This window comes from Episyrphus balteatus, chromosome 1 (assembly GCF_945859705.1).
Source record: "Episyrphus balteatus chromosome 1, idEpiBalt1.1, whole genome shotgun sequence".
Taxonomy (NCBI): Eukaryota; Metazoa; Arthropoda; class Insecta; order Diptera; family Syrphidae; genus Episyrphus; species Episyrphus balteatus.
The window spans coordinates 3,419,422-3,442,912 of record NC_079134.1 but is presented as its reverse complement, the minus strand read 5'-3'; the positions used below and the strand labels follow the sequence as shown (position 1 = coordinate 3,442,912).

Below are 23,491 nucleotides of genomic sequence, written 5' to 3'. Positions count from 1 at the left end.
GAGCTACCGTTATATTAGGATGTTAATGTTAACGTTAAATAAAAGAAGAAAGAAATAGTTTATTAATTATTATAATTTACAAGTTTTCTGTTTTTTTTTTTATATAAACTATATAATACAAACTTACATTTAATATTAATATGCAACTTATTATAAATTATTTCTTTGACTGTTCGTCATTTCTAAATAGTTCTAAGCTTTCTTTGTTCAAATGTAAAAACAAAATTTGATTGATTATATTTTTCCTCAACATAAATCGACGATTAGTAATCGCTACTCGATCAACTATAGAAGATTTAAATAAATTAGTCGAACAACATGGTACACACATATAATAATCAGATATTTTACGAAGCTTTGGATATACAAATTCATTCTCTTCCCACCACTTCATTGGACATTGTTCCAAGTCAGCACCACTCTCGCTTGTATATTTTATAACTTCATACTCCAGAGAACGTTTCAAAGGTTGTTTCGTTTCCGTTTTGACACCACGATTGAAGAATAATTTGAGAGCTGCAAGAAGAAAAAGGGTTGTTGAGTTAAAATTGTTAACAGGCAACATTGTACTTACAAGATTTTCTCTGTGGCGTTTTGGATTCTAATTTAATTGGCTTCTGTTCAATGACATCATTGGCTATAAGATGCTCAAAACGATGTGCCACTGAATCTTTTATATCCTGAAGGCTTTCAGTCTCAACTGTTACACTTTGAAATCGTGGATCAAAAAGTGACGATTCTGATAGAAACATGTTGCTTAAAATTCTGTAAATATGAATACAATTTTTATATGTTTCTTATTTAATAAAAGTTCTAATCAAACTAGTCCCGTGATGTGTTTTTGTCATTGTTCAAAGAATCAGTTAATGGGGTCTACAATGCGTTGCGATTTACCGATCCCAGTCCATTAATCAAAGTTAATGGCAAGAAATGCAATTTCAAACACAAACGAGATAAGTATGATACTGGGATCGAAATTTTTAATAACTTAACTAACCTCTGTGTCAATTCATCAATAACAATATTTTTCACATCGGTTAGGGCTTCAGTCTCACAGAAAAACGTAGACAAATATTCGTCTATTAATTTTCTACTTAAGGGTTTCATAAGCGAACATAAAGGTAACGGTTCATCGGCTATTGTTTCTAGGGTAGTCTAACGATGCACCAAAATACATTAAGAATTGTATGTAACTCTTATTAAAAAAAAAATAAAGACACTCACCTTAAGTGGACTTAGGAAGTTAACGAGTTGTTTGGAAATTTCAATTGCTTCTGTGTTTTCTTCATCGACCATTGACAGATGATCTTGAACAAATTGCAGGAAATTAAACTTTGACCAGGGATTCTCTTCGAAAATTTCAGGAAAACTATCTAACTGTAAAATAAGTAGAAAATGATAATATAATAATTTAATTTATACAATGAAAAAAAAAAAAAACAATTTTAAAACTGGTTAAGTAAACTGGGCTGCGAGTTATAAATTTTTACTTGATAAGTGCGATCGTCAGTCATAAAAAAAGTCGTGAATATTCTCTAAATGGTGATTTTAACAGAAATCATTTGAGGTAAAGTAATAAGTGCTCCCCAAGCGAAGCCAGGCTAGTCGGTAGTATTTTATTAAATATAGTACAAAATTAATTTTCTTACCAATGTGGCACAATCATGTTTTTCGAATAATTCTAGTGTTCTCTTATATGCACCATTGACTGCTGTGTGTGCAAATATTGACATCATACAATTATTAACTACTGATTCAAAACAAGGTATGATAGGAACTCCTGTAAAAAGAAGAAACACAAATTAAATTCTTTTCCTCTTAATCAGAAAACATACATTTGAAAATAATTTATCTTACCAAGTGTTAAAAAGAATTGTTCAACCAATTCATTTTCATCACTCATTATAACTGCAGAGCAGTTACTCAAGTTGAAATCACTAAAAACAGTTGAAAGCTCAAAATTTGGTGTAATTTCAAGTGTGGTATAGGCTGTCAATTGTAAGCGAGCTTCAACTGGTATCAGATGATTGAAATAAATGCAAACTAAGCTTTTTTCTTCGACATTGCGAAAAAATTCCATGCTTATTGCGTAGGGCTTTGTATTTGTGACCGCTCTTATCTGCTGATGGATCTTCTTGAAGTTCTTATTGTACAGTTTGTTGATTTTTTGTTCAATCTGAAACAAAAATATATAAAAGGAATTACAAAACATTTCGTTTTGTTTTTAAATTATTAAACAATAAAGACTTTAGTAATTCTCGTTGGAAAATTGCCCAGATTGGTAGCGAACTAAGCCAAAATGGAAGCCTACATATTATGGTTTAAACAAAAAAATTATAGAACATCTCCATAGGTTTAAGGAGAAAGAAGGAATGTAGAAAATCCTCTGTTTATATAAAAGAATAAAGTGAAATTGAGGAGAAACAGCAATACTTAAGCAGGAAGAAATATGTCATATATTTTCCATTTGAAATGGGGCAGCGTTGAACTATACCGGGAACTCATAGACAATCAGCAGCCAGATGAGGGCCATGTATCAAATGAAGTTGGATGCTATCTAACCACCGCACAGTGTGGCCAATAGTATCAAAAGCTGGCAAAAATAGCTATTTTTAATTTGTACCGAAATTGCCAGATACAAATTTACTTTAATAGAGGGATTAATAGGCTGCACAAAACCGGTTTTTATTTATTTTAGGCTAACGGGGAGAGTAACTACACTTTAAAATGTCACCATTGACGAAATTATTCGCTATTTAATTTTTTTTTAGCTCCCATGGGTGTTTCAAGTTTTAAGTGCTACTTCGTTAAAACAAAAGATAAAATTTTGAAATAAATATGGAATTACAAGCAAAAGGGAAGCTTAAGATTATCATTTCTCTTTTGAATTATGAGTGTGTAGTTTGTTTGAAATAATTTTTCGAATTCGGTGTCTTTAAGATCATTCGTGCTTTGTGTGCGTCATACAAAGTCCTTGAGAAAAAGTTCATAACGGTGTGAAGTGGCGCTTTGTTTTTGGTGTCCCTTTATTGATGAGAGTTTCATCTTTCATGTCAATTAAAAAAATGTTGCCCATGTTTGCCCCTTTTTGAGTAAACACTATGTGAAGTTATCTAAAAATAACCATTTTTTTGTATATATTTCTCAGATTCCGGTAGTGCTGACAATACCGGTCAACTAGATTTTTGACACAAGGACCTAATTATACTTTTCTGAAGGTTTAAGAGATTCTGAACTCGTATTCATAGTCAGAATTATTTTATTAGCCACAACTGAGAGTGTGTACGTCTAGCATGCTGGCTAAAAAATTTAAGAAAATAGTGTTGATCAACAAAATGGAGACTTATCTTGAGATATCTCATGCATAAAATAAGATCGGAAAGATTTAAATAGTTTTTTGAAGAAGTAAAACAGATCACGGCGTCAAACTATGCTGAAATATTAAACCACAATTAGCATAACCTCAAAAACATTCAAAATAACGTTTTTTTCTTTGCATTTTATACCGTTAATATTTCAAAAAACGGAAGCTTAAAGCATATTTCTGGATGTGTATTCGAGTTCAGTATTCCTAAATCCTTCAGAAAAGTATATTTTGGTTCTTTGGACAAAAAAAAGTTTAATTTTGTTGACCAGTTTATTTTTTCATTAAGAAGATTTTGTTATGACCCAATTAATGAGTCAGGTCAAAGATCTTTGAGAGATAAAACTAAATTTTTTTAAGAAAAACCTTATTTAAATAATAAAACCAGTAAATTCAAAGTAATTGAACAATTAAATAACAATTTTCCTTCTCAAACAACTTCAAAGCTAAAGGTAACAGATACCTTCTTAGTTATATGCGTTTTTAATAACTTTTCATAGAATCACAAGAGTTGTCTTAGTTTTTTACCTTATTATAGTATTTTTACCCATAACAAACTTAAAAACAAACAAAAATAATTTTTGCCAACTTTTCCTACCATCGGCCACACTGTGCACCGTTTCGTTTGGGCAGAGCAGCATCCGTATGTTATGAATATCATTGCGTTATATCATTTCATTACGTAGAAAAAAATGATGAAGGAGGGCCTGGTTTTCCCGGTCATGGTTCGATCGTATGAATCTTGTACACTTGCCTTGCTGGAAAGCAGCTCCCATTGCCTCCACATTATCTTGGCTATCTTTAATTATAAAAAGGTCGTCGTCCAAGATGGCTTTTTGTTCTCCACAATTCACTGGAGCTTAAGATAAGGAAGCTCGTTTTGATCATTCCGTCTTAAAATCCGCTAAGTACTTCTGATTGCATTCCTCTTTTTCTTATACGACAAAAATGTCTTTGAATGCATTCAGAAGTACCTACTTAAAAGTGCAGAAGATACCTATACATTTCTTTGATCAACTGGTTGATGTTTTGATCGACGACTTGAATGTCCTAATACCCGCTTTTTTGTCTGTGGTGTGCGTCAATAGTCTCGAAGGCACTAGACTGACAGAAAAGGCTGGTTGGTAAAAGTCGTGTTGCAGCTTGGACTGTTAGCGTCATACAAACAAACAATAAAGGCTGTCAGTGAGTGAACAATTAAAGTGATTTTAATTAGCGGGTTTAAAATAAAAACATACGCATGATATTTTATTTTGTCTGCAGGGTTTGCAGACAAAATAAAAAACAGATTGAGAAAATATAACAACAAATTTTGTCATAGTTCAAGGTTTTGAGCATGAACCAAATTAAACGACTATAATAATACCTATAACCTTTACAAACATCTTACAACTCTTACTTACTTGGTGTCTCCTGGGCATTGCCATCCTATTATTAATACTGGTCATTAACTTCTCAAATCCTGTTTCCTGAACCAATGAAGGCGAACGTAGATCCGTAATAATCATTTCCACAATTTGATCTTCCAAGCTTAAATCGTCCACAGACATGTTCCCTTTAGAATGATTCATTTCTATTTCCTCAAAACCATATTCTGGGTTTGAGGTAATTGGACCTGAAAAATCATCAAAATCACTATTGTCAGTGGCCTTGTCATTACTGTGTTCAATTATGGCATCCTCAATTATGGACACATCGAATGATTTGGTGTCACTTGTGCCAGGTTCATTATCATTTGATTCATTATCAAGACAACCAATAACGTATTGTATTTTGGGACGCTTAGCTCCTGGTGGCTCGTCAGCATTTGTTAAAGTAGTAGTTTTGCCTTGTAACAGGCTTTGCTGTCCTGCTGTAGTTCCGTTGGTTTTCTTCTTTTCATTGTACAACTCAATAAGGAGTTCTGGATGACGCGCAACTATGTGCGTTCGTAGATTTGATGTATTTTTATTGTATGCAATAACTGCATTACAGAGTGTACATATTATTTTTTGTTTTGTTAAAACATTATTTGAGTTGTCGGAGGGAAACCCAAAAAACTTCCAGTATGGACTTCGCATTGTTGAAGGCACAACTGTACGAGTGTACTCAATGTGTTGAGTTATTTCTTCTGTATTATCCATTTTTTTTTTCTAGTTTGTTTTTAATGGTTTATTAATAATAAACAAAATGAAGATAATGATAAAATTCTATTTTGAATTTAATAAAAGTAATAACTTTTGTTTTGAAGTTGAAAAAATTGGAAACAGAAAGCAGATGCAAAGAAATGCGTAAAAATTTTGACAGGACGCCAGACAGAACTGAAGAGTGTAAACCCACTCTGAGTCTGAGGGATGGTCACGTTCAGTGCGCTAGATGTTTAATCTAATCATTTTCCATTGGGTTCTTGGAGCTAGTCGGAAGATATCGATAACACAAGCTATCGATAATTTGTATGGGATCATTTTAAGCTCGGCTAAAATTTTTCGATAATTTGTATGGGAGCTAAAATTTAGCGCGATCTGCGTACTAGGCTATAATGCCAGGTATCATTTCTGAAAATCATATTTTTTTGCCTATGGCCTGGTACGCAGTTCGAGATAAATTTTAGCCCATACAAATTATCGAACAAAATTATCCGAACTAAAAATTATCCCATACAAATTATCGATAACTTGTATGGGAATTTTATCTCGGCTAAAATATTACTCGATTTGCGTACCAGGCTTCCGTTGACTAGTTGTGATCGGGAATAATAAAGAACACACCTAATAGGGACCAAATCATACACAAAAGTGGCGCATCAATTTGTCATTTGAAACACCTTTAGCTCATTTTAACTTAAAGCCTGGTACGCTGTTCGAGATAGATTAACCAAAACATCTACTAGTAATAAACTACCACCTCCAATGGAGCAGGGCTACTATATGTTTAGTTCTAATTTTGACTACCAGTGGCGCCATATATATGATCTCTAAAGCCTGGTACGCTGCTCGCGCTAAATTTTAGCTCCCATACAAATTATCGATAACTTTTAGCCGAGATAAAATGGATCCCATACAAGTTATCGATAACTTGTATGGGAATTTTATCTCAGCTAAAATTTAGCGCGAGCAGCGTACCAGGCTTAACTCCCAATCAGCTGAATACATCCATTTGCAATAACAAAACGCATCTATCTTCACGCCAGTTAAAACAAAAGTCAAAAATCCAAAAAACGCCATCACAAAATTGAACGAGTCCAAAATTTATTTCATTTCACAAGTCACAACAAAAAACCCAAAAGCCGCCATTGCATGTTAATTATTTTCAATCTAAAAAATTTACAATTATTAAACATTTTCCATACATAACCAATATATTCAAAAAAAAAAATGACATCAACTGATGATAATAAATCCCAAGAAAAACAAACCGAAAGAACCACAAGAAGCTCTGCCAACAAAGAAATTAGCACTGGCGACGTCTACTTGATACGTCGTTCGGATGGCGATGTCTATCCCGCACAAATAATTCAATCGAGATGCAATGAAAATGATTTTTCCAATAATGAATTCTATGTCCATTATGTTGGTTTAAATAGACGACTTGACGAATGGGTCCGTCGTGATCGCATTACCGACGCCACCGAAGCTGAAAAGGGTGAAAGCTCCACACCATCTGACACTAACAACAGTGCCAAGACCTTACAGCAACTCAGTAAAGAACAAATAGCTTCTCTTGAGAATCCATCATCAGCAGAGAACAGCGATAGGAAGGTAACAAGAAATCAAAAGCGACGACACGATGAAATAAATCACGTCCAAAAGACCTACGCCGAAATGGATCCTACAACTGCAGCTCTAGAAAAAGAACACGAAGCCATTACGAAAGTTAAGTACATTGACAAGCTGCGAATTGGTAAGTTTGAAATAGATTCTTGGTATTTTAGTCCTTATCCCGATGAATACGGAAAAGTTGGAACTCTATTTGTTTGCGAATACTGCCTCAAATACATGAAACTAGAACGGACTTATCGTTATCACACAACCGAATGCAGTCAGCGCCAACCACCTGGCAATGAGATCTATCGCAAAGGAACAGTTTCCATATTTGAAATTGATGGCAAAGACCACAAACTCTATTGCCAGACATTGTGCCTGATGGCAAAGCTATTCTTAGATCACAAAACCTTGTACTATGACGTTGAACCATTTTACTTTTATGTTTTGTGTGAAATTGACAAGAAAGGGGCTCATATTGTGGGTTATTTTTCCAAGGAAAAAGAATCTCCGGAGAGTAATAATGTTGCATGTATTTTAATTCTGCCTCCGTACCAGAGGAAGGGATATGGCAAACTTTTGATTGCATTTAGTTATGAGTTGTCACGTCGGGAAGGGGTTGTTGGCAGTCCAGAAAAACCTTTAAGTGACTTGGGTCGATTAAGTTATCGGAGTTTTTGGGCTTATACGCTTTTGGAACTGATGAAGGATAATCGAACAACTACACAGAGTATCAAGGAATTGAGTGAGCTGAGTGGCATTACACAAGATGATATTATATATACTTTGCAATCGATGAAAATGGTCAAGTATTGGAAGGGACAGCATGTTATTTGTGTGACACCGAGAACTGTTATTGAACATTTGCAGTTGCCACAGTTTAAAAAGCCTAAATTAACTATTGATTCGGCTTATTTGCGTTGGATTCCGCCAAAGCGTACAACAGCTGTTGGTGCTAAATTCAAAAAGAACTTATTAAACTGAAAAGGTTTATGAATGATTGCTAGTTTGTAGTTTGATTTAAAAATAAATAAAATTTCTGAAAGAATATATTTTGGTTTGTTTTATTTCCATTGTTTAAAGTAGGTCGGCAGCCTTTGGTAAAAGTTGAAAATTTTTAACTTGGTTAATTGGCAGCTGCTGATGTTGTATAACTTACTTAGAGTGACCATCAGCGCTCTAAGCCGAGGATACAATCCATTATAGATTCGGGCCTCAACCAAAGTGCAAAGTGTTTCACCACAAATTAAAAGTTCCCCACTTTGCAATTTTTGATGTTTTTTTGCAAAACAAATAGTTGCACCAACTAAAAATGAAACTTTGCACAATTTGAAAATTTGCAAAGTAAAGCAATAAATAGTTTCAACTTCTTTTCGTTTTTAAAAGAGGTTGAAATCTTCTTTTTTTACTTAAACAACTATATCTTTTACTTTATTTTATCATTTTTTTTATTTTTTTTGCTATATTTACTTAGACAGTTGCTTTGCTTTAATTTGTTTAAAGAAGAAAATAATAGAATTTTTAGTATAAATATAACATTATTTTAACTTTAAATTGAAATCATCCATTGAATGACGCATAATTTTTAAAAAGGTGGTTGGCAATTCTAGAGGAGGCCATGAGGCAGTGGGCAGAGGTGCGTTATTTATTTTACCATAGTTTATTTATGTTTATAGTATCGAACTATGGTCTTTTGTTTAGTTACATTTTGTAACTATTTGACAGCTGAACATCGTTACCAAACTCCTTTTGAAGTGTCACGATTCGTAACTATTTAAAATGGAATTTTTGAAATTTTATGATGGGAGAAAATTTATTTTGAATAAAAACATGACTGGGAATAATAATAGAATTGGCATTGTTCTAAAAAAAAAAATTGGTCGTTTGACAGTTAACATTACCTAGCAACAAATACTTTCAAAATGATTTGCAAAACGAACACAACAAATTCTAAACAATGCCACTTCAACTTGTTTTCACATACTAACCATAGTTAAATATTCTTAATAGTCAATTATTCCTAATTTCAAAATTTATTCTTAATTTTACATCACTTACGTAACTAATATTATACTGTACATCTTCAAAATGTCGTTTAAAGCGATTCATTTTAAATTATCATTTAATATACCCGAACTTTAGACGAGAAATGGACATCCGCAAATGAAATTTTGTCTTTGCATATTATTACATATTAGTACAAAAAACGTACAGTTCTCGTTGAATTTTTCTCTCTCGAAACAATCCAAGGAGTTTTTATCCGCCCACGTCAAAGTCCATGACCCCTAATTTAAACATAGCAGCAATGCGGTAATAAGAGTCTTGTTAAAGGACGTCGTAGTTGTTCCAAACAGGATTTACTGGTTAATTGCCTTCTCAAAACAAAGTTGAAGCGGTTGGCAAGAGTAATCCTTCGTTTGATTTCATCGGTGGTGTTGTTGAATTTGTTATTAGCGGGGTCTAGTTAGACGAAGTCTTTTATTCCCTCGAAGGACTTCTTAAGAGTCTTAAGAGGTTATACACTACCAAGTAGTGGTTAGAGTCAATGCCGGCTCCTCGGACTGTCTTATGTCGATCGCAATATGGCCAATCTGGTTGACAGTTCATTGATCTGGAGATTTCCATGTAACTTTATGAATGTTGAGATGCGGGAAACGTCTACTGGCTATGACAACATTTTACCCCGCAACGAAGTCGACTAGCCTGAATCCATTATCGGACGTGTTGTCTTGTAGGCATCGCTTTCCGATTGTATTTCCAAAGATGCATTCTCTTCCCAGTTGACATTAAAATCACCAAGAACAATTTTAATATCGTAGCTAGGGTTCTGCTCGTAGATTTTTTCGAGGAGCTAGTAGAAATTTTTGGTCGTATTCAATAACGCACATTATAATGTTTGAATATTTAATCTTTTAATGTTTTATCTATTAATTAAAATAATAAAATAGTTTATGCTACTTTGTAAAGAAGGTACTATTTAACTAAATTGAACAAACGACATTTAGAACCAACAAAAATAATCAATTTTAAGCAGATTACTATAAACTGTGTTGCTGCTACGCATCATGTAAGTTCTTTTCAATATCGGTTCCCTCATAGCGCGCTTGTTGTTTCATAGCTGCTTTAAGTTGTTGGTACTCAAACTTTGTCTTTGACCATTGGTATCTGAAATTTTCAAAGTTTTACAATAATTGTTGTATTTCAAATAAATTTTATAAATCACACGAACCTGCAAACAAACCAATAACCAAATGTTCCAAGTACAAACGAACCAAATCCTACATGTGTTGAATATTGAGCTCTAGAAGTTCTCAAAAATGTTAAAGCACCCACTGTCAGTCCACCTGCGATGCCATACAAGAATGAATTTCGAAAGCATGGTATTTGGCTGACATCTCGGCCAAAAAACATAACACTCTATAAGAATTTACATTGAAGATGTTAAACATAGTAATTTGTGATATTATATAAGAAAAAAAGATATCAATTTTGATTTATGTATGCGTTATTGGTTAATTTCACAATAAATTGTGCGTTTATTTGACCGGTTATTTTTTGTAAAGTTTCAGACTACTTGGGCTTTGTCGGAGGGAATTATTTATTTCTAGAGGTAGTCAAGTTATTTGTTTAGAACTTGGGTGTTTTAAATAACTAGAAAAATGGTATAAAAACAATAAAATAATATTTTACCTTATGCGGCTCTTCGTCAGTCATTTTTCTATTAAACACGAAAGAAAAGTGAAAAAAAACTCTAAACCAAAATAAAAACATCAGCTGTTAAATGACATTTCGTTGTACAGACAGAAAACTGCATTACCATCAAAAACAGTCTGTCCATACAAAGTAGATACATGAAGTCAGATTAATTGATTTTGGTATTATAATTTGTCACCATGGTGACACTGCAGTGCCACTGTTCTGTAACTTTTATCACTGGCGATAAGATTTTTGAATGACTATATAATGTCGTTTTCTATTGACTTTTGAGATTTTTGTGTAAAATTCTCAGATTTTCCACTGCAAATAGAATATGAAATCTAGTTTTGTAATTGTGTTCGAAATCTGTGCGTATAAAAAAAATAAAACAACAACAAATGTTCAGACAAATGTCAAACAGAGGAGTGTATGTGAAAGTGCTTGTGTTTGTATGCGTGAATCTTGATAAAAATCCAGAATCAGATTCTTGAATCTCAGATTCATTTTTTTGTCATTTTTTTGAATCTCAGGACGCAAATAGATCATGAAATCTGAGATTTGTCCACTATTTCCCCTCTTCACCCCCCCTTTCAGCTGTCAAATTCACAAATCTCATTCTGAGATTCGTCAATAGAAAACGACATAAGTTTCATTTTATACCATCAAATTAAAAGAAATTTTGTTAAAAAAAAATGTTTTTAAATACAAATGAATTGAAAACTTTTGCTGTGCTATTGTGGTTAAGAAAAGAACAAATAGATAGAGCTCAGAGAAAGTTTTTAATTCATTTGAATTTGTTTTGTATTTAAAAATAAATTTTTTTTTTAATTCACTCAGTTTGTTTATTTTTTTTTTTATTTTTTATGAAAAAAAACCTTATTTTTGTTAAGAAAATAAACTGGGCTTTAATAATAGCTGCGTTCCTTTGGAAATATTTATCTACTTTTTAGTACTTAAAGCTGCTTTGAACTACTTTTTCAGTATAGCAAAAGTAGTTCAAAGTAGTTTTAAGTACTAAAAAGTAGATAAATATTTCCAAAGGAACGCAGCTAATAAGTGAAGAGAATTAATACTCATTTACGTGTTTTTTTTAATAAAATGATATGAAAGTTAAAAAAAACAACTTAAAAAATGAAGAAAATTGGTTTTGATGCAAAATTGTACAGAAACTGTTGTCTTGTCCGCAGAAAAAAAGTTTTGGGACAAGCTTAAACTGAAATAAATTCTTGATAGGTTGTAAAAAAATTGTTTCGAATCAGACGTAGTTTGGCAAAGATAAAGCCAGTTAAGGGAAAAGAGCGCAAAAACTATAAAAACCGTCATAACTCGAAACCGAGATGAAAACGAGAAAATTACCACATAACTTTTCCGACTTAAAATGACCTCAGGAATACAAAATTTTTCATTTGGGGCGGTGACTATGGGACACCCTGTACATTGTGTACTGCGAAGTGTGCACCCAGAGAGCATTTTTTTCATTTTGTTTATTTTCCACTCATTAAATTAACGATTTTGTATAAGCTTAAATAAACTTTGATGTGCTGAATTCGAATCTGAAGTCAGACAAATTTGACCGTTATAAAAAAAACTTTTTTTGCATTTCATAACGGTAATATTTCAAGAAGGAAGTCTAACAGAATTTTTCCAATTGCGGATTCGAGCTCAGCAGCCCAAACACCTTCAGAAAAGTATATTTTGGTTCTTGTGGAAAAAAAAAGTTTAATTTGGTTGGCCAGTGCTGTTTCTGAATGACGTTTTTTGACATTTTCTAACGGTAATATTTTAAAAACGGAGGCCAATAAAAGTTTTTTCACTTCAGATTCAGCACATCAAAAACCTATAGAAAAGTATATTTTTGTTCTTGTGGCAAAAACCTTGTTGACCAGTGTAATAAACAGTTAAATTTTTTTAAAATTATTTAAAATTAAATTATAAAAGCATGTACATCTGGGGTTGAATCAAGTCACACGATTACGATCATACGTTAACGTTTTGACTACTTCTGTCTCTATTTAATTAAAAGAAAGATAGGGAGAGATAGTAACCATACGTTAACCAACGTATGCTGTAATTCGACCCCTGATTTCCTTTTAAGTAAGTTACTGAAGAAAAAATCGAGTAAAAAATGAAGGAATGAACACAACGGAAAGGTATGCGGTAGAGATACGCGTAACTGTTTTAAACAAAATTCAAAATCCGTACCGCTACCCGCTTGCCAGTGTGTGATCAGTGATGATTCTTTTAGGCTTTTTTCGAGAAAAAATAAAAAACCCTCGCATTTATATCAACTAATTTACAAGTGAAATCGTTGGTGTCTTTAGCAAACATATACCTTATTAACAGTCTATCGACTAGGGAATACATTCTGTATACGCCATCAGCATTTAGTTACATTGAGGTCTAGTTCTTTATGACGAGAATATACCAGAACGACTATTTGCTGCATGTAATTTGAAAAACGAAGTAATTTGTTTTCAAGTTGTCGAAAATGTTCTCCCTTTTTCGTTGTATTCCAAATTCTGTAAAGTAATTCATTTTCAAAACAAACATACAAACATAGTTTGGCTTTATATTTTTATTATATAGAATCATCTCACTTTACAATTAATATTTTAATAGTTTTTTTTTATCTTTTTAAATTTTTGTTTACTTTAGAAGTTTGTGTGCACATTATTCTTATTTGTTTTTTTTTTTATTAATTTTTTAATTTTAAATTTCGAAAAAAATTATAATTTCAATTTTTTAGTCTTTCTTACAACATAAAATACACTGCCTAAAGAGTGTACCTAAATGAAAAAAAAAATAATAACTCCTCCAACTCCTTCCTTCGGAGCTCTGTCATCAGTTCTTAAAAAGAGATATCGTACAATTGGATTATGTTTTGTGTGTTTTGTTTTTTTTCAATATAATAATTAAAAATTCAAAGAAAGGTTATTAGGTATAATCTGCATTAGAAATAAAAAAAAAGATAAATTGCAAAATTAAAATAAACAGTAATGAAAAAAAAAAGAAATACGATTATACTTTTGTTGTTGTTGTTGTTGCTTCTTCCTCTTAATTATGAGATGAATGCTTAAAATATAAGTATATATGTAACTATCGACGATGTAGCAAATTCGATAGCGTCCTAATTTGCGACTGCAACTCAGAGTCCATCTTCATAGCTTCCTCATCAAATCGCATTTTAATATCCAATAAATTGGGTAAGATATCTTGGCTTTTTATATTCAGCATGCTGCCAAAGAAATCCGTCCAGACGTGTTTCTTGAGATATCGCGGTAGCTTCTGCTTTATATCCCAGGTCTCGAATTTTTTGGAAATCTGCATGTACTCTCCAAAGAGCATCACATGAACTGTACCCGCAACACAGAAGAGGTCAGTTTCATACGACCAAGGGCGACCTTCTTGCATCTCGATGCAAGTGAATCCATCGGTTTGAATGATTTTGCGGAATTGCGTACGTTCTGGGAACAAAGTCATATCGAGCGCACAACCAAAATCAATAAGACGCAGCGATGGATAATGGAGATCTGTATTGGGCACACGCATCAGCAGAAAATTGTCCGGCTTAATGTCGGCATGAATGATTTTGCTCTTGTGCAAGCAGTGGATAATATTTAGAATCTGGCTACTAAAGTGCATAACTAGACTCTCGTGCATTACCTTCTTGGTAGCCTGCCTGATCTTATTGTTAATATCCAGCAATGAGCCGTAAGGTGAGAATTCTGTAGCAATTATACTCGCATTGGGTGCAATTACAGCAGACGAGATGTTCATAACACCTGGTAGAACGGTCTCCGTCCGAATCCTCTGTCGCACCTGATGGCATATGTATATCTCCCAAATATTGGGTGGTTTCTGATATTTAAGCGCTACAACTGTTCCCGTCTTGCAGTCGGTGGCTTTGTACACCGAACCATATGATCCACGTCCCACTTCCTTTTCGATGCTAAAGCGACTATCAGCCAACGTTATCATCTTAGTGTTGGCCAATTTTGGTAGAGGCGTGCTAACCACTTTGTATACATTCTCGGCCGCATCGTAGGACGGAAAATTGAGTTTGGTGAGGAACGCCTTACATAGTTCATTGTTGAACGGGTCAATAACCGGCTTGGCCATGTGTGTCTCAATTACGGTGAGGGCTTTCTCGAGGCGCTGCTCCTGTAGCTCCTTGTCGTTTTCCGATGCAAAGAAACTATTTTCGGCGTATGTGGAGAAATCATCACGTTGTGATTCGCGGAAATTTAAACGACCAACAGCCGAACTAACCGAGCAATTCGAATTGTCCAAATAGGCTGTTTCGTTGAACGAGAAACTAGCATTGTCATTGGCTGCATAGTGTACAGAATCACCGTTCTTTTGTCGAATTTTTATCGGTGTTCGGTGTTGTAGTTGCTGTGGAGTCGTCGCAGAGGAGGAAGTGGTGTTTTCTTTGGCAAAAGTCAGTAGAAGATTCGCTTCCTCGTACTGATACTGAGATTGCTGCTGTGGATGGTAATCCGACGAGTTGCTATCTCCATGAGCAGTGGCCGCCGATAAATATTTTCCAGCTAAATGCTTATTGACGCTCTTTAGCTTTTTAGGCTTCTTAACTTTTGGAGTGGATGTTTGCATTTGATAAGGATGGAAGCCATTGTTGTTGTTTCCCCCCCGATTGTGGTGGTGGCCGTCGTCCTGCGAGGCTGTGTCCTCCGTTGCATAGGCATTCTCAATTGTATAATTGTAATTATTCTGGCCATTGATGGAATTTGAAGATGAATCCAATGCCGTTGATGGTTTCTCTTTTTTAAATTTGATTTTAATTGTTTTACTCTTAGTCACTCCATGTTCCTCATGAGTGCTGAAACGGATTGTCGATGCCTCAATTTGATCTTCAATATCAGCGACGACATGTGTTTGTTCTGGAGTTGCTGCAACTGAAGGTGTTTGTTGAACTACAACTGGTTGTTGTGGCTGTTGTCTAGATTTTTGTTGATTGGACTTCCATTTTTTCGCCCGAATCTCTTCGGGACTAAATTCTATGTCACCACCAGGATAAACTAGTGTCTTTTGGTACTGGCAGCGCTTGTATGGATCATCGGGTTCTTCTAAGAAGAGAGCTGGTTTCCAGACTTCGTAGTTGTTGCGGCAATATGTAGCAAACTGTGCAGGTAGTTTAACATTTCCCAGTGGAATATCATGCGGTTGGGAGTGCGAGTGGGAGCCAGAGGCGGCTGCTGGATCTTGTGGATAGGCGGCAGTTGTAGCAACCTGCGGTTCATTGTAAATGTAGTTCAATGAGGAAGATATGGCAGTTGCTGTGGAACTCTGCAATTCAGTGTATTGTTGGCAGTTTGTGTTAACCACCGGCGTTTGGACTTGCGTCTGGTGTTGAACTGGAATCTCTGCTGCATGCTGTTGCTGAATCTGTTGATGACAATGCTGTTGGACTTGCTCAGGCATATGTTGCTGCTGTTGGAGTTGTTGTTGTTGTTGTTGATGGAGATGCTGACCCACATCGGCAGGACGTTTTTCTAACGGCTGACTAATTGGTATTTGTTGCTGCTGTTGTTGTTGTTGGTGCTGTGTGGGAAGGGAATTATGTTGTTTCTTATCGTCATAAACCATTCGCTGGGAAAGAGAATAAAGGAACTTTGTGTGAGCACCCTCTAGTTCTGTGTACGGCTCTGCCTTGGCCTGGAAGCCCAGATTGTAAATGGATTCAGCTTCTTTGAATGCATTTGCCGAATCATAGTAATGTGCCCAATTGGTATAGAAGCAGGCACACTGCCTGCCAATGCCTCGCTGATACAATATTTGATAGAAATGCAAAGGATTCGGTTGCAAATCTATGTACTTGATCCACAACTTGACCATTCGCGGGTCTTGTTTGTAGTATTCGTTGTGTTCATACTGTGTGAGACATCGTTCGAGAGTTTCTCGAAACTTGTTCTCCGGGTCACCGTGTATGTTGCTATTGTACCAACAAATGTAATTGTACCAGTGCTCGAGAGGGTCGGGGCCATTGTACATGGCAATGGCATTTTCCCAGGCTTGTTTGTCCTTGAGAAAACTGTGCATTTGTTCGGCAGTAATGTTTCGCCGCATGAAGGAATTCATTATGGTCCGAGAACTGCAAACAAAATAATATCGAAAATATAAACTTGGAGTTGGAATTGTATACAAAAAAAATTTATTTTTATTTTTGCACCATCACACGACAAAATTTCACATGCATCAAGCTAAAAAATGACAGATGGATTTTTGAATGAAAAAAAAATAAAAAAAAAAAAAAAAAACTTGTGTCTAGGAGGAAGATTCGGCCAGGTTTTGGCTGTGCTATGAGTGTTCAATCATGATTCTTTGAATTGCGCGATTCCATAGTGGATTATGTTGGAATGGTTTTTGTTTGATGTGAACTAGAAACTAACCTTTGTTATTCTTGGATTGGAATTATGTTGGTAAGTTTTTGGAGAAGATTCAATGATTGGGAACAAAAATAAAAATATACAAACAACCGCAAACTCTCAAGTTAACTCTTGGAAAATTTGTCCTCACTTTTTTGACTTGACGTTGTGGTGTGAAAAATGAAAATGGTGGGTGATTAATACCGAACAGGGATGGTATTTGTTTGGATGAAAATTGTACTAGATTTTTTTGAAAAAAAAAAAATAGTTTTAACAATTATAATTTTTAAATAATTTTATTTTTTCCTATAATAGCCCTGTTCCATTGGAGGTGGTAGTTTACTCATGAGTAGATCTAGTACTAGAATTAACACATGATCTTCTACTCGAGGAGATAGGAATGTGTAGTTGTTGTACTAGATTTCTACTCACGAGTAAACTACCACCTCCAATGGAACAGGGCCAGAGATGGCAGAGTAGATTACGCCAGGTAATCTACTCGGTTAACTACGCGTAGCTAATCGAATAAACTACTCGCTTGATTTGTTTCATGTACTACCTACATTTGCTACGTGCAATAACTACATAAAAAACGTTATATTTCAAAAATATTTAAAAAAAAAAATAGCTGTGTTTTCGTGAGAATTTGGTTTCGTAAAGTAAAACCTTTTCAAAGAAACCTTGGGGTGGTTTCTTTGAAAAGGTTTTACTTTCTGGTTTCAAATATTCTATTCAAATTTACACTATCACAGCTATGTATTTCGATTTGAATAAGACTTTGACAATTTGGTGGTAAAATTGGCATTTCAAACTACATTTTGACGTCTAGCGCTACGTCTGCTACATTTAATTACGTTAACTACATTAAACTACGTTAACTACCTCATTTATGTAGTAGACGTAACAAATGTAGGAAATCAAAAAAAATCCAATTTTTGCCATCTCTGAACAGGGCTAATAGGTATAATCAGAGATGGCAAAAATTGGATTTTTTTTGATTTCCTACATTTGTTACGTCTACTACATAAATGAGGTAGTTAACGTAGTTTAATGTAGTTAACGTAATTAAATGTAGCAGACGTAGCGCTAGACGTCAAAATGTAGTTTGAAATGCCAATTTTACCACCAAATTGTCAAAGTCTTATTCAAATCGAAATACATAGCTGTGATAGTGTAAATTTGAATAGAATATTTGAAACCAGATGGACTTGGGGTGGTTTCTTTGAAAAGGTTTTACTTTACGAAACCAAATTCTCACGAAAACACAGCTATTTTTTTTTTTTTAAATATTTTTGAAATATAACGTTTTTTACATTGACCTATTATATATGGACTGCCAGGACCAGGTTCAAGCTATGGTGGCGCCCCTTGGTAGGGTAGCGGGAAATAGTAATTTGACACCTAGTTTTGTGACTTTTGCTTGTCAAAAAAAAAAAAAACAATTTAATTGTTTGCAAAAATTTTATGTTTCCCAAGAATAAAAAGGTAACAAAAAATTAAAAATATATTAATATATTCTTTTCACAATTTTATTCCAAGTTTTATAATTTAAATTTTTATTCTATTCTTTCATTTCAGAAAACCATTTGACAAAAATGGACAATCTCCTTGAAAAAAAAACAATCGATTGCCCTTACTGCTAGCCATAAATTCACTTCCTTGCATTCCAGAAGAAGGAAGAATAAATTCAATAATTATTCCCTCAGCAGACCTATGGTGCAGAATGTGAAGAGTACCTACTTCAAAATAGTTTTCTCCACATCATGTTTTTTAACTTGCATTCTCCTTTAAATATTTTTCATTTTTTTACTTGAATTTCAGTTTAAAAGGAAACTTTCTTTGAATGTTCAGCTGGCATAGCTCATAAGTCATAACAAAATTGTTACCAAACTAGAAGCTGGCATGACTAAGCCCAATAAACAAACAATCTTGCCTATGTCAAAAATCAATGCTCTCTTCGTTAACCTCCCTGTGAGCAAAATCAAAGGTCTTGGGCTTTGATGTCTGTGAAAGACTAAAGAAGAATCAAGAATCTTGGAAATTTGTTGAATTTTTCTGAAGTTGAACTTTAAGAGGAAACTCGTCGGAAAAAATAGGTAAGTCATAATTTCTGAGATTCTCTTATAAAAATCCAAAATTCATTCCCTCTATTAGATTATGGTTGCACTTTATGTTCTCGCTTTTACTCGAAAAGCATTGGTTGCTGTAAAAAATTCAAATTTCGGATGGATTTATTCTATTCTGCGACTTTCTTCTTTTCCAATTAAATTAAATATTCGTGGGAGCTCATAGCGAACAGCACCTTGTTTATTCAACCAAGTAAATCACATCGTCCTCTTTCCGGAACAATGTCGTCTAGTGGAAGATTTCTAAAAAATAGGGAAGTTCAAAATATTTTCTGTATCGAAATGAAAAAACCGATCCTGGATTCATCGACGAAAAAATTCTACTAATTATATCACAAAACCTGCACCGACTACATTAAGCAAATTGTTTTATTCCTACTCTTAAAAAAATCTTCATCCACCAATTCATTCATTAATTGTAAAACATTTTATTCCCATCGATTATTTTGTAGAACTGGAAGAAAATCATCAAGAAATTCAAGAAATATCTTCTCAGCTAGAAACTATTCGGAAGCTGTGAGTATACATAAGTTAAAATCAAAAAATTAAAAAAAAAATAAATATAAGATAATCTTAAATTTTTTTTAGAAACCTAAGTTTTATGGAAAAATTTATTAAAGACAAAGCTAAATCGAGGGCCACCCATTCGATGATTGATAATCTTGACATCATTAAAATGCACATTGTCAGTATTTCGGATATGAAGTAATAATTTTAAAATTTGTATTTAAAAATTTAGTCTCTAAACAAATTTATTTTCAGAAAAGAAACTCGAGAATTAGAAATGATTAACAATCATCACTTTAATTGCACTAACAAAACTATTCTAAATGATGCAGAAACAACGTTCTCAGCAACAAATGGAGCTTATTCTTTATGAAAATACAAAAGAAAAACTCAACCGAGCCTACAAGAGACTTGAGAATGTTAAAATGCTTACAAAAACTGTATCCGATGCACTTACGAATGCCGAACTCATATGGATAACTACACAATTGGATTTGGAAAAAAATCGTAACCGATTTAGTAACTCGGATGAATTAAATATGCAATGAAAATGTACAAAAGCTTGTTTGTATGAATATGAAAAGTTTGGAAGGCTTTTGAAATATGCTTTGAATGCATTGATAAATAAGAAACCTTATACGTCTGTTTTAGATTTAATCAATGAACTGTAAGTTTTCAATAATACTCGTATTTTGTATGATAAGCTTTAAAATGATATTTTTAGCAATCGAATTGAGAACATCTTGAAGCCTTATGTGTATGAAAGTCCTGTTAAATTGGCCATGTTCGAACAAATAAACTTACTCAAACCAATTTTCAATGCAAAAATGAATAAGAAACATTTTGAAATTGATTTTCGGCATTTGCGTTCTCAATTCCAGGAGAATATTCATGAAAAAATGGTACATTTTTTAATTTTGTTTAGACCATAAACTTTAAATTAATAATTTGTTTCAGAGCAATGATGCCTTGTTGCACAATGGTCAGTTGCTTTGGATTTGGTTTCTAACTGAACCAAAAAAATTACTAGATGCCGTTGCTGAGGTTCGAAAAGCAGCTTTTAAAGTACCAGTAATGACGGGAGTCAAATCACTTGGGGGTACAAAGAGAAAAGCAGGAGAATCAAGTATACCTTGAAATGTTATTGTAATATTTATTAATTTTTTTTTAATAAAAGTTAGTTAATATAATAAATTGGAACTTACAATTTTTAGAATATTTCAATCATTTTTAAAGCATTTAATTAAGGGCTCAAATTTTGTATGACTTTGTTTTAAAAATATGTTTTTGTATTCTAATATTTTTTTGAAATATACAATTTAAAAGATATATAAATAAAATAAAAAATGCATGTTAAAAAAAAATTATATTTAAATCAGGAGCGCCATCGTTATGATTCGCATTTGAGTGCAGATTGAAATTCTCGTTCTAGATCTCTAATTGAAGATTCCACTTCACTTAAACCACGAGCCGATAACTTTCCATCATCTACTTGACTTTTTACATCATCTCGAAGTATCTTCAAATAAAAAAAGTTTATAGTTAAACTTAAAATCATGAAATTATATAGGTATAAATAATTACAAGTTCTAAGTCATTCTTAAGTTTTTTCTTTCCGTCATTGATTTTGTTTATCGTATTTCTAAACTATTCCTCATTGGTTGGTAATCGGCTTCACTTAAAATATCATCAATTTCATATTTATGTGAAATTAATTCCAAGTCCTGATCTTTGATGTGTTCTTCGGCTAATGTTAACTCGATTTCCATTGCCTCTTCATCTAGAATCTCAGAGAATCCATTTGATATAATCGACCAAGCATATTCTTTCGCTGTAACTTGAGTTTTGGAATAGAATTTCACCAACTGAGGATCAAAGTGATTTAGGATATTTTCACACATTCCCAAATAGTTTTGGGGCTCCAATGGATGAAACTCAAACCACAACTGGCATTGATTCGTTAGAATTGTAGCAATAATTTCAAAGCAAACAGTAAGACTGTTGGAGAAAATCTTCACAAATGGAAAGATGAATTCCGGGACAAAGTCACTTATGCCAAAGATCTTCGACCAATGACCAAGACATGAGAAAATTTTTATGAGATAACGCCTGGCTGTTGAATCTTTCAACTTTAGGCTGGCATTTAATGCAACAGCTGTTGAGTGAGTTCCCATTTTGACTATTTCTGAAAATTTTGACTTGTTGCAGGGTACATCGAGGAGAGCAGCCCAAATGAGCAACCGATATTTACTTGGATAGTGTCCGTATTCATTGTCAAAACAATTCACCGACAGAGCTTTTGGTTGGAACACGGCAGTTTGGCGTAGCATTTGAACACAGTTCTGGGCTGATTTAAGACAGTCAATCAATGCGCTAACATTATAAATGTTGCCCTCTCCTGTGTGCCTTATCGTGCTTAGGAACTCTTTATCTTTGGATAGAGCAACCCTAAAACAGTCTGTGGGCTCTATTATCGACATCAATCGTCTGGCAAAAAAGTATGTTGTCATTATTTTTGGGAAAGATCCAGGAGCTGTCTAGTTTGCGGGGCATTTGGCCCTTCTTCCATCCAACACGATTCCATAGGTGATAAATTTGCATCTGAAAAAAAAACAAAAAGGAAAAAATTATTTGGGCTGAACGATTTAATTCTAATTTTTAATAACTTTCAAATATTAATGAATTTAAATAAAAACCTTTTTCCATAATGATTCATTGCACATTTTTCTTAGCACAAACATTTTAAAATACATACTTTTTTTCTGAAAACTGAAAGAATTCTTCGTTCTTCCAATACGTCAAAAAGTAGACTTCAAAAAAGACAGATGCTACTGATTTGTACAGCAAACAAAATGTAGATGGCCATAGTTTCTATGCACAAAAATGGTAGTTCAAGCGATCTGCCGGAAGATGTCGCTACGCTAACTGAGTTCTATTTACCGCTTTCTTCCACAGGCGCTAGTAATGATTGAACCACGTTTTCAAAAATTTTGTATGGAAACGAGGAGGAACTGGCAGTCCATATATAATAGGTCAATGGTTTTTTATGTAGTTATTGCACGTAGCAAATGTAGGTAGTACATGAAACAAATCAAGCGAGTAGTTTATTCGATTAACTACGCGTAGTTAACCGAGTAGATTACCTGGCGTAATCTACTCTGCCATCTCTGGGTATAATGCGATTAAAGCCATAACTACAATGACCTAAAAAGTGGGAAATTTACAAAAGTAAAAAAATTTTACTTCTTTTTAGCGCTATTTTTTTTAGGAAAAACTAACAAAATTGTTTTTTTTTTTACCAAAAAATAAGCTTTCTGCATCATTAGGGGTATTCACGATCCGATGCAACTGGTCTTGTATCATTGCAAAAGTGCAAAAGTGTAAAATCTTAAAACACTACAACAACAAAATATACGGATTAAAATTTTACAACAGTCTTGCACTTTTGCTATACCCTAGACCAGAGATGGCAGAGTAGATTACGCCAGGTAATCTACTCGGTTAACTACGCGTAGTTAATCGAATAAACTACTCGCTTGATTTGTTTCATGTACTACCTACATTTGCTACGTGCAATAACTACATAAAAAACGTTATATTTCAAAAATATTTAAAAAAAAAAATAGCTGTGTTTTCGTGAGAATTTGGTTTCGTAAAGTAAAACCTTTTCAA

The 23,491-nt window shown here is 33.7% G+C and overlaps 5 protein-coding genes and 1 long non-coding RNA gene across 7 annotated transcripts; 2 read left to right on the top strand and 4 right to left on the bottom strand.

The window, feature by feature from the left end:
• Window positions 1-98: 98 nt before the first annotated feature.
• Window positions 99-5,624, bottom strand: LOC129905388 (uncharacterized). The gene is made up of 7 exons (XM_055980863.1): window positions 4,768-5,624; window positions 1,858-2,176; window positions 1,650-1,780; window positions 1,225-1,377; window positions 998-1,155; window positions 575-765; window positions 99-516 (listed from the first exon to the last, which is right to left on the bottom strand). The coding sequence occupies exons 1-7, from the start codon at window positions 5,485-5,487 to the stop codon at window positions 158-160; spliced, it is 2,031 nt and encodes a 676-aa protein (XP_055836838.1). The 5' UTR covers window positions 5,488-5,624; the 3' UTR covers window positions 99-157.
• Window positions 5,625-6,541: 917 nt separating this feature from the next.
• LOC129906159 (histone acetyltransferase KAT8) lies at window positions 6,542-8,154 on the top strand. The gene has a single exon (XM_055981814.1). It carries the CDS (start codon window positions 6,718-6,720, stop codon window positions 8,086-8,088), a length of 1,371 nt encoding a protein of 456 aa, XP_055837789.1. The 5' UTR covers window positions 6,542-6,717; the 3' UTR covers window positions 8,089-8,154.
• A 1,845-nt stretch (window positions 8,155-9,999) lies between these two features.
• LOC129905521 (cytochrome c oxidase assembly protein COX20, mitochondrial) lies at window positions 10,000-10,902 on the bottom strand. The gene is made up of 3 exons (XM_055980990.1): window positions 10,795-10,902; window positions 10,334-10,521; window positions 10,000-10,269 (listed from the first exon to the last, which is right to left on the bottom strand). Exons 1-3 carry the CDS (start codon window positions 10,873-10,875, stop codon window positions 10,161-10,163), a joined length of 378 nt encoding a protein of 125 aa, XP_055836965.1. The 5' UTR covers window positions 10,876-10,902; the 3' UTR covers window positions 10,000-10,160.
• A 2,568-nt stretch (window positions 10,903-13,470) lies between these two features.
• Window positions 13,471-17,382, bottom strand: LOC129905350 (uncharacterized). The gene is made up of 2 exons (XM_055980819.1): window positions 17,211-17,382; window positions 13,471-16,912 (listed from the first exon to the last, which is right to left on the bottom strand). The coding sequence occupies exon 2, from the start codon at window positions 16,897-16,899 to the stop codon at window positions 13,897-13,899; it is 3,003 nt and encodes a 1,000-aa protein (XP_055836794.1). The 5' UTR covers window positions 16,900-16,912; window positions 17,211-17,382; the 3' UTR covers window positions 13,471-13,896.
• Window positions 17,383-18,594: 1,212 nt separating this feature from the next.
• LOC129906297 (uncharacterized) lies at window positions 18,595-20,949 on the top strand. Its single transcript, XR_008770767.1, has 7 exons — window positions 18,595-18,671; window positions 18,765-19,282; window positions 19,341-19,828; window positions 19,901-20,017; window positions 20,075-20,486; window positions 20,544-20,721; window positions 20,777-20,949. It is a non-coding gene; the product is annotated as an uncharacterized LOC129906297 (long non-coding RNA).
• A 47-nt stretch (window positions 20,950-20,996) lies between these two features.
• LOC129906296 (TBC1 domain family member 31-like) lies at window positions 20,997-22,820 on the bottom strand. Of its 2 annotated transcripts, none has more exons than XM_055981995.1 (3): window positions 22,516-22,820; window positions 21,404-22,420; window positions 20,997-21,338 (listed from the first exon to the last, which is right to left on the bottom strand). In XM_055981995.1, exon 2 carries the CDS (start codon window positions 22,327-22,329, stop codon window positions 21,451-21,453), a length of 879 nt encoding a protein of 292 aa, XP_055837970.1. In that variant the 5' UTR covers window positions 22,330-22,420; window positions 22,516-22,820; the 3' UTR covers window positions 20,997-21,338; window positions 21,404-21,450. The 2 variants fall into 2 exon arrangements, with proteins under 2 accessions (XP_055837970.1, XP_055837971.1); XM_055981996.1 differs by having other exon boundaries at window positions 22,575-22,820.
• Between the last annotated feature and the right edge of the window lie 671 nt (window positions 22,821-23,491).

Bases quoted from the DNA above. Each gene is read 5' to 3' on its own strand.
- LOC129905388 (XM_055980863.1), bottom strand. From the start codon at position 5,487: ATGGATAATACAGAAGAAATAACTCAACACATTGAGTACACTCGTACA. The intron at 1,378-1,649 runs GTAAGAAAATTA...CTTATTTTACAG, and splicing joins AACATGATTGTGCCACATTG to TTAGATAGTTTTCCTGAAAT. The intron at 766-997 runs GTTAGTTAAGTT...TCATATTTACAG, and splicing joins ATTGATGAATTGACACAGAG to AATTTTAAGCAACATGTTTC.
- LOC129906159 (XM_055981814.1), top strand. From the start codon at position 6,718: ATGACATCAACTGATGATAATAAATCCCAAGAAAAACAAACCGAAAGA.
- LOC129905521 (XM_055980990.1), bottom strand. From the start codon at position 10,875: ATGTTTTTATTTTGGTTTAGAGTTTTTTTTCACTTTTCTTTCGTGTTT. The intron at 10,522-10,794 runs GTAAAATATTAT...AAATTCTTATAG, and splicing joins CTGACGAAGAGCCGCATAAG to AGTGTTATGTTTTTTGGCCG. The intron at 10,270-10,333 runs GTTCGTGTGATT...TGAAAATTTCAG, and splicing joins GGTTATTGGTTTGTTTGCAG to ATACCAATGGTCAAAGACAA.
- LOC129905350 (XM_055980819.1), bottom strand. From the start codon at position 16,899: ATGAATTCCTTCATGCGGCGAAACATTACTGCCGAACAAATGCACAGT.
- LOC129906296 (XM_055981995.1), bottom strand. From the start codon at position 22,329: ATGACAACATACTTTTTTGCCAGACGATTGATGTCGATAATAGAGCCC.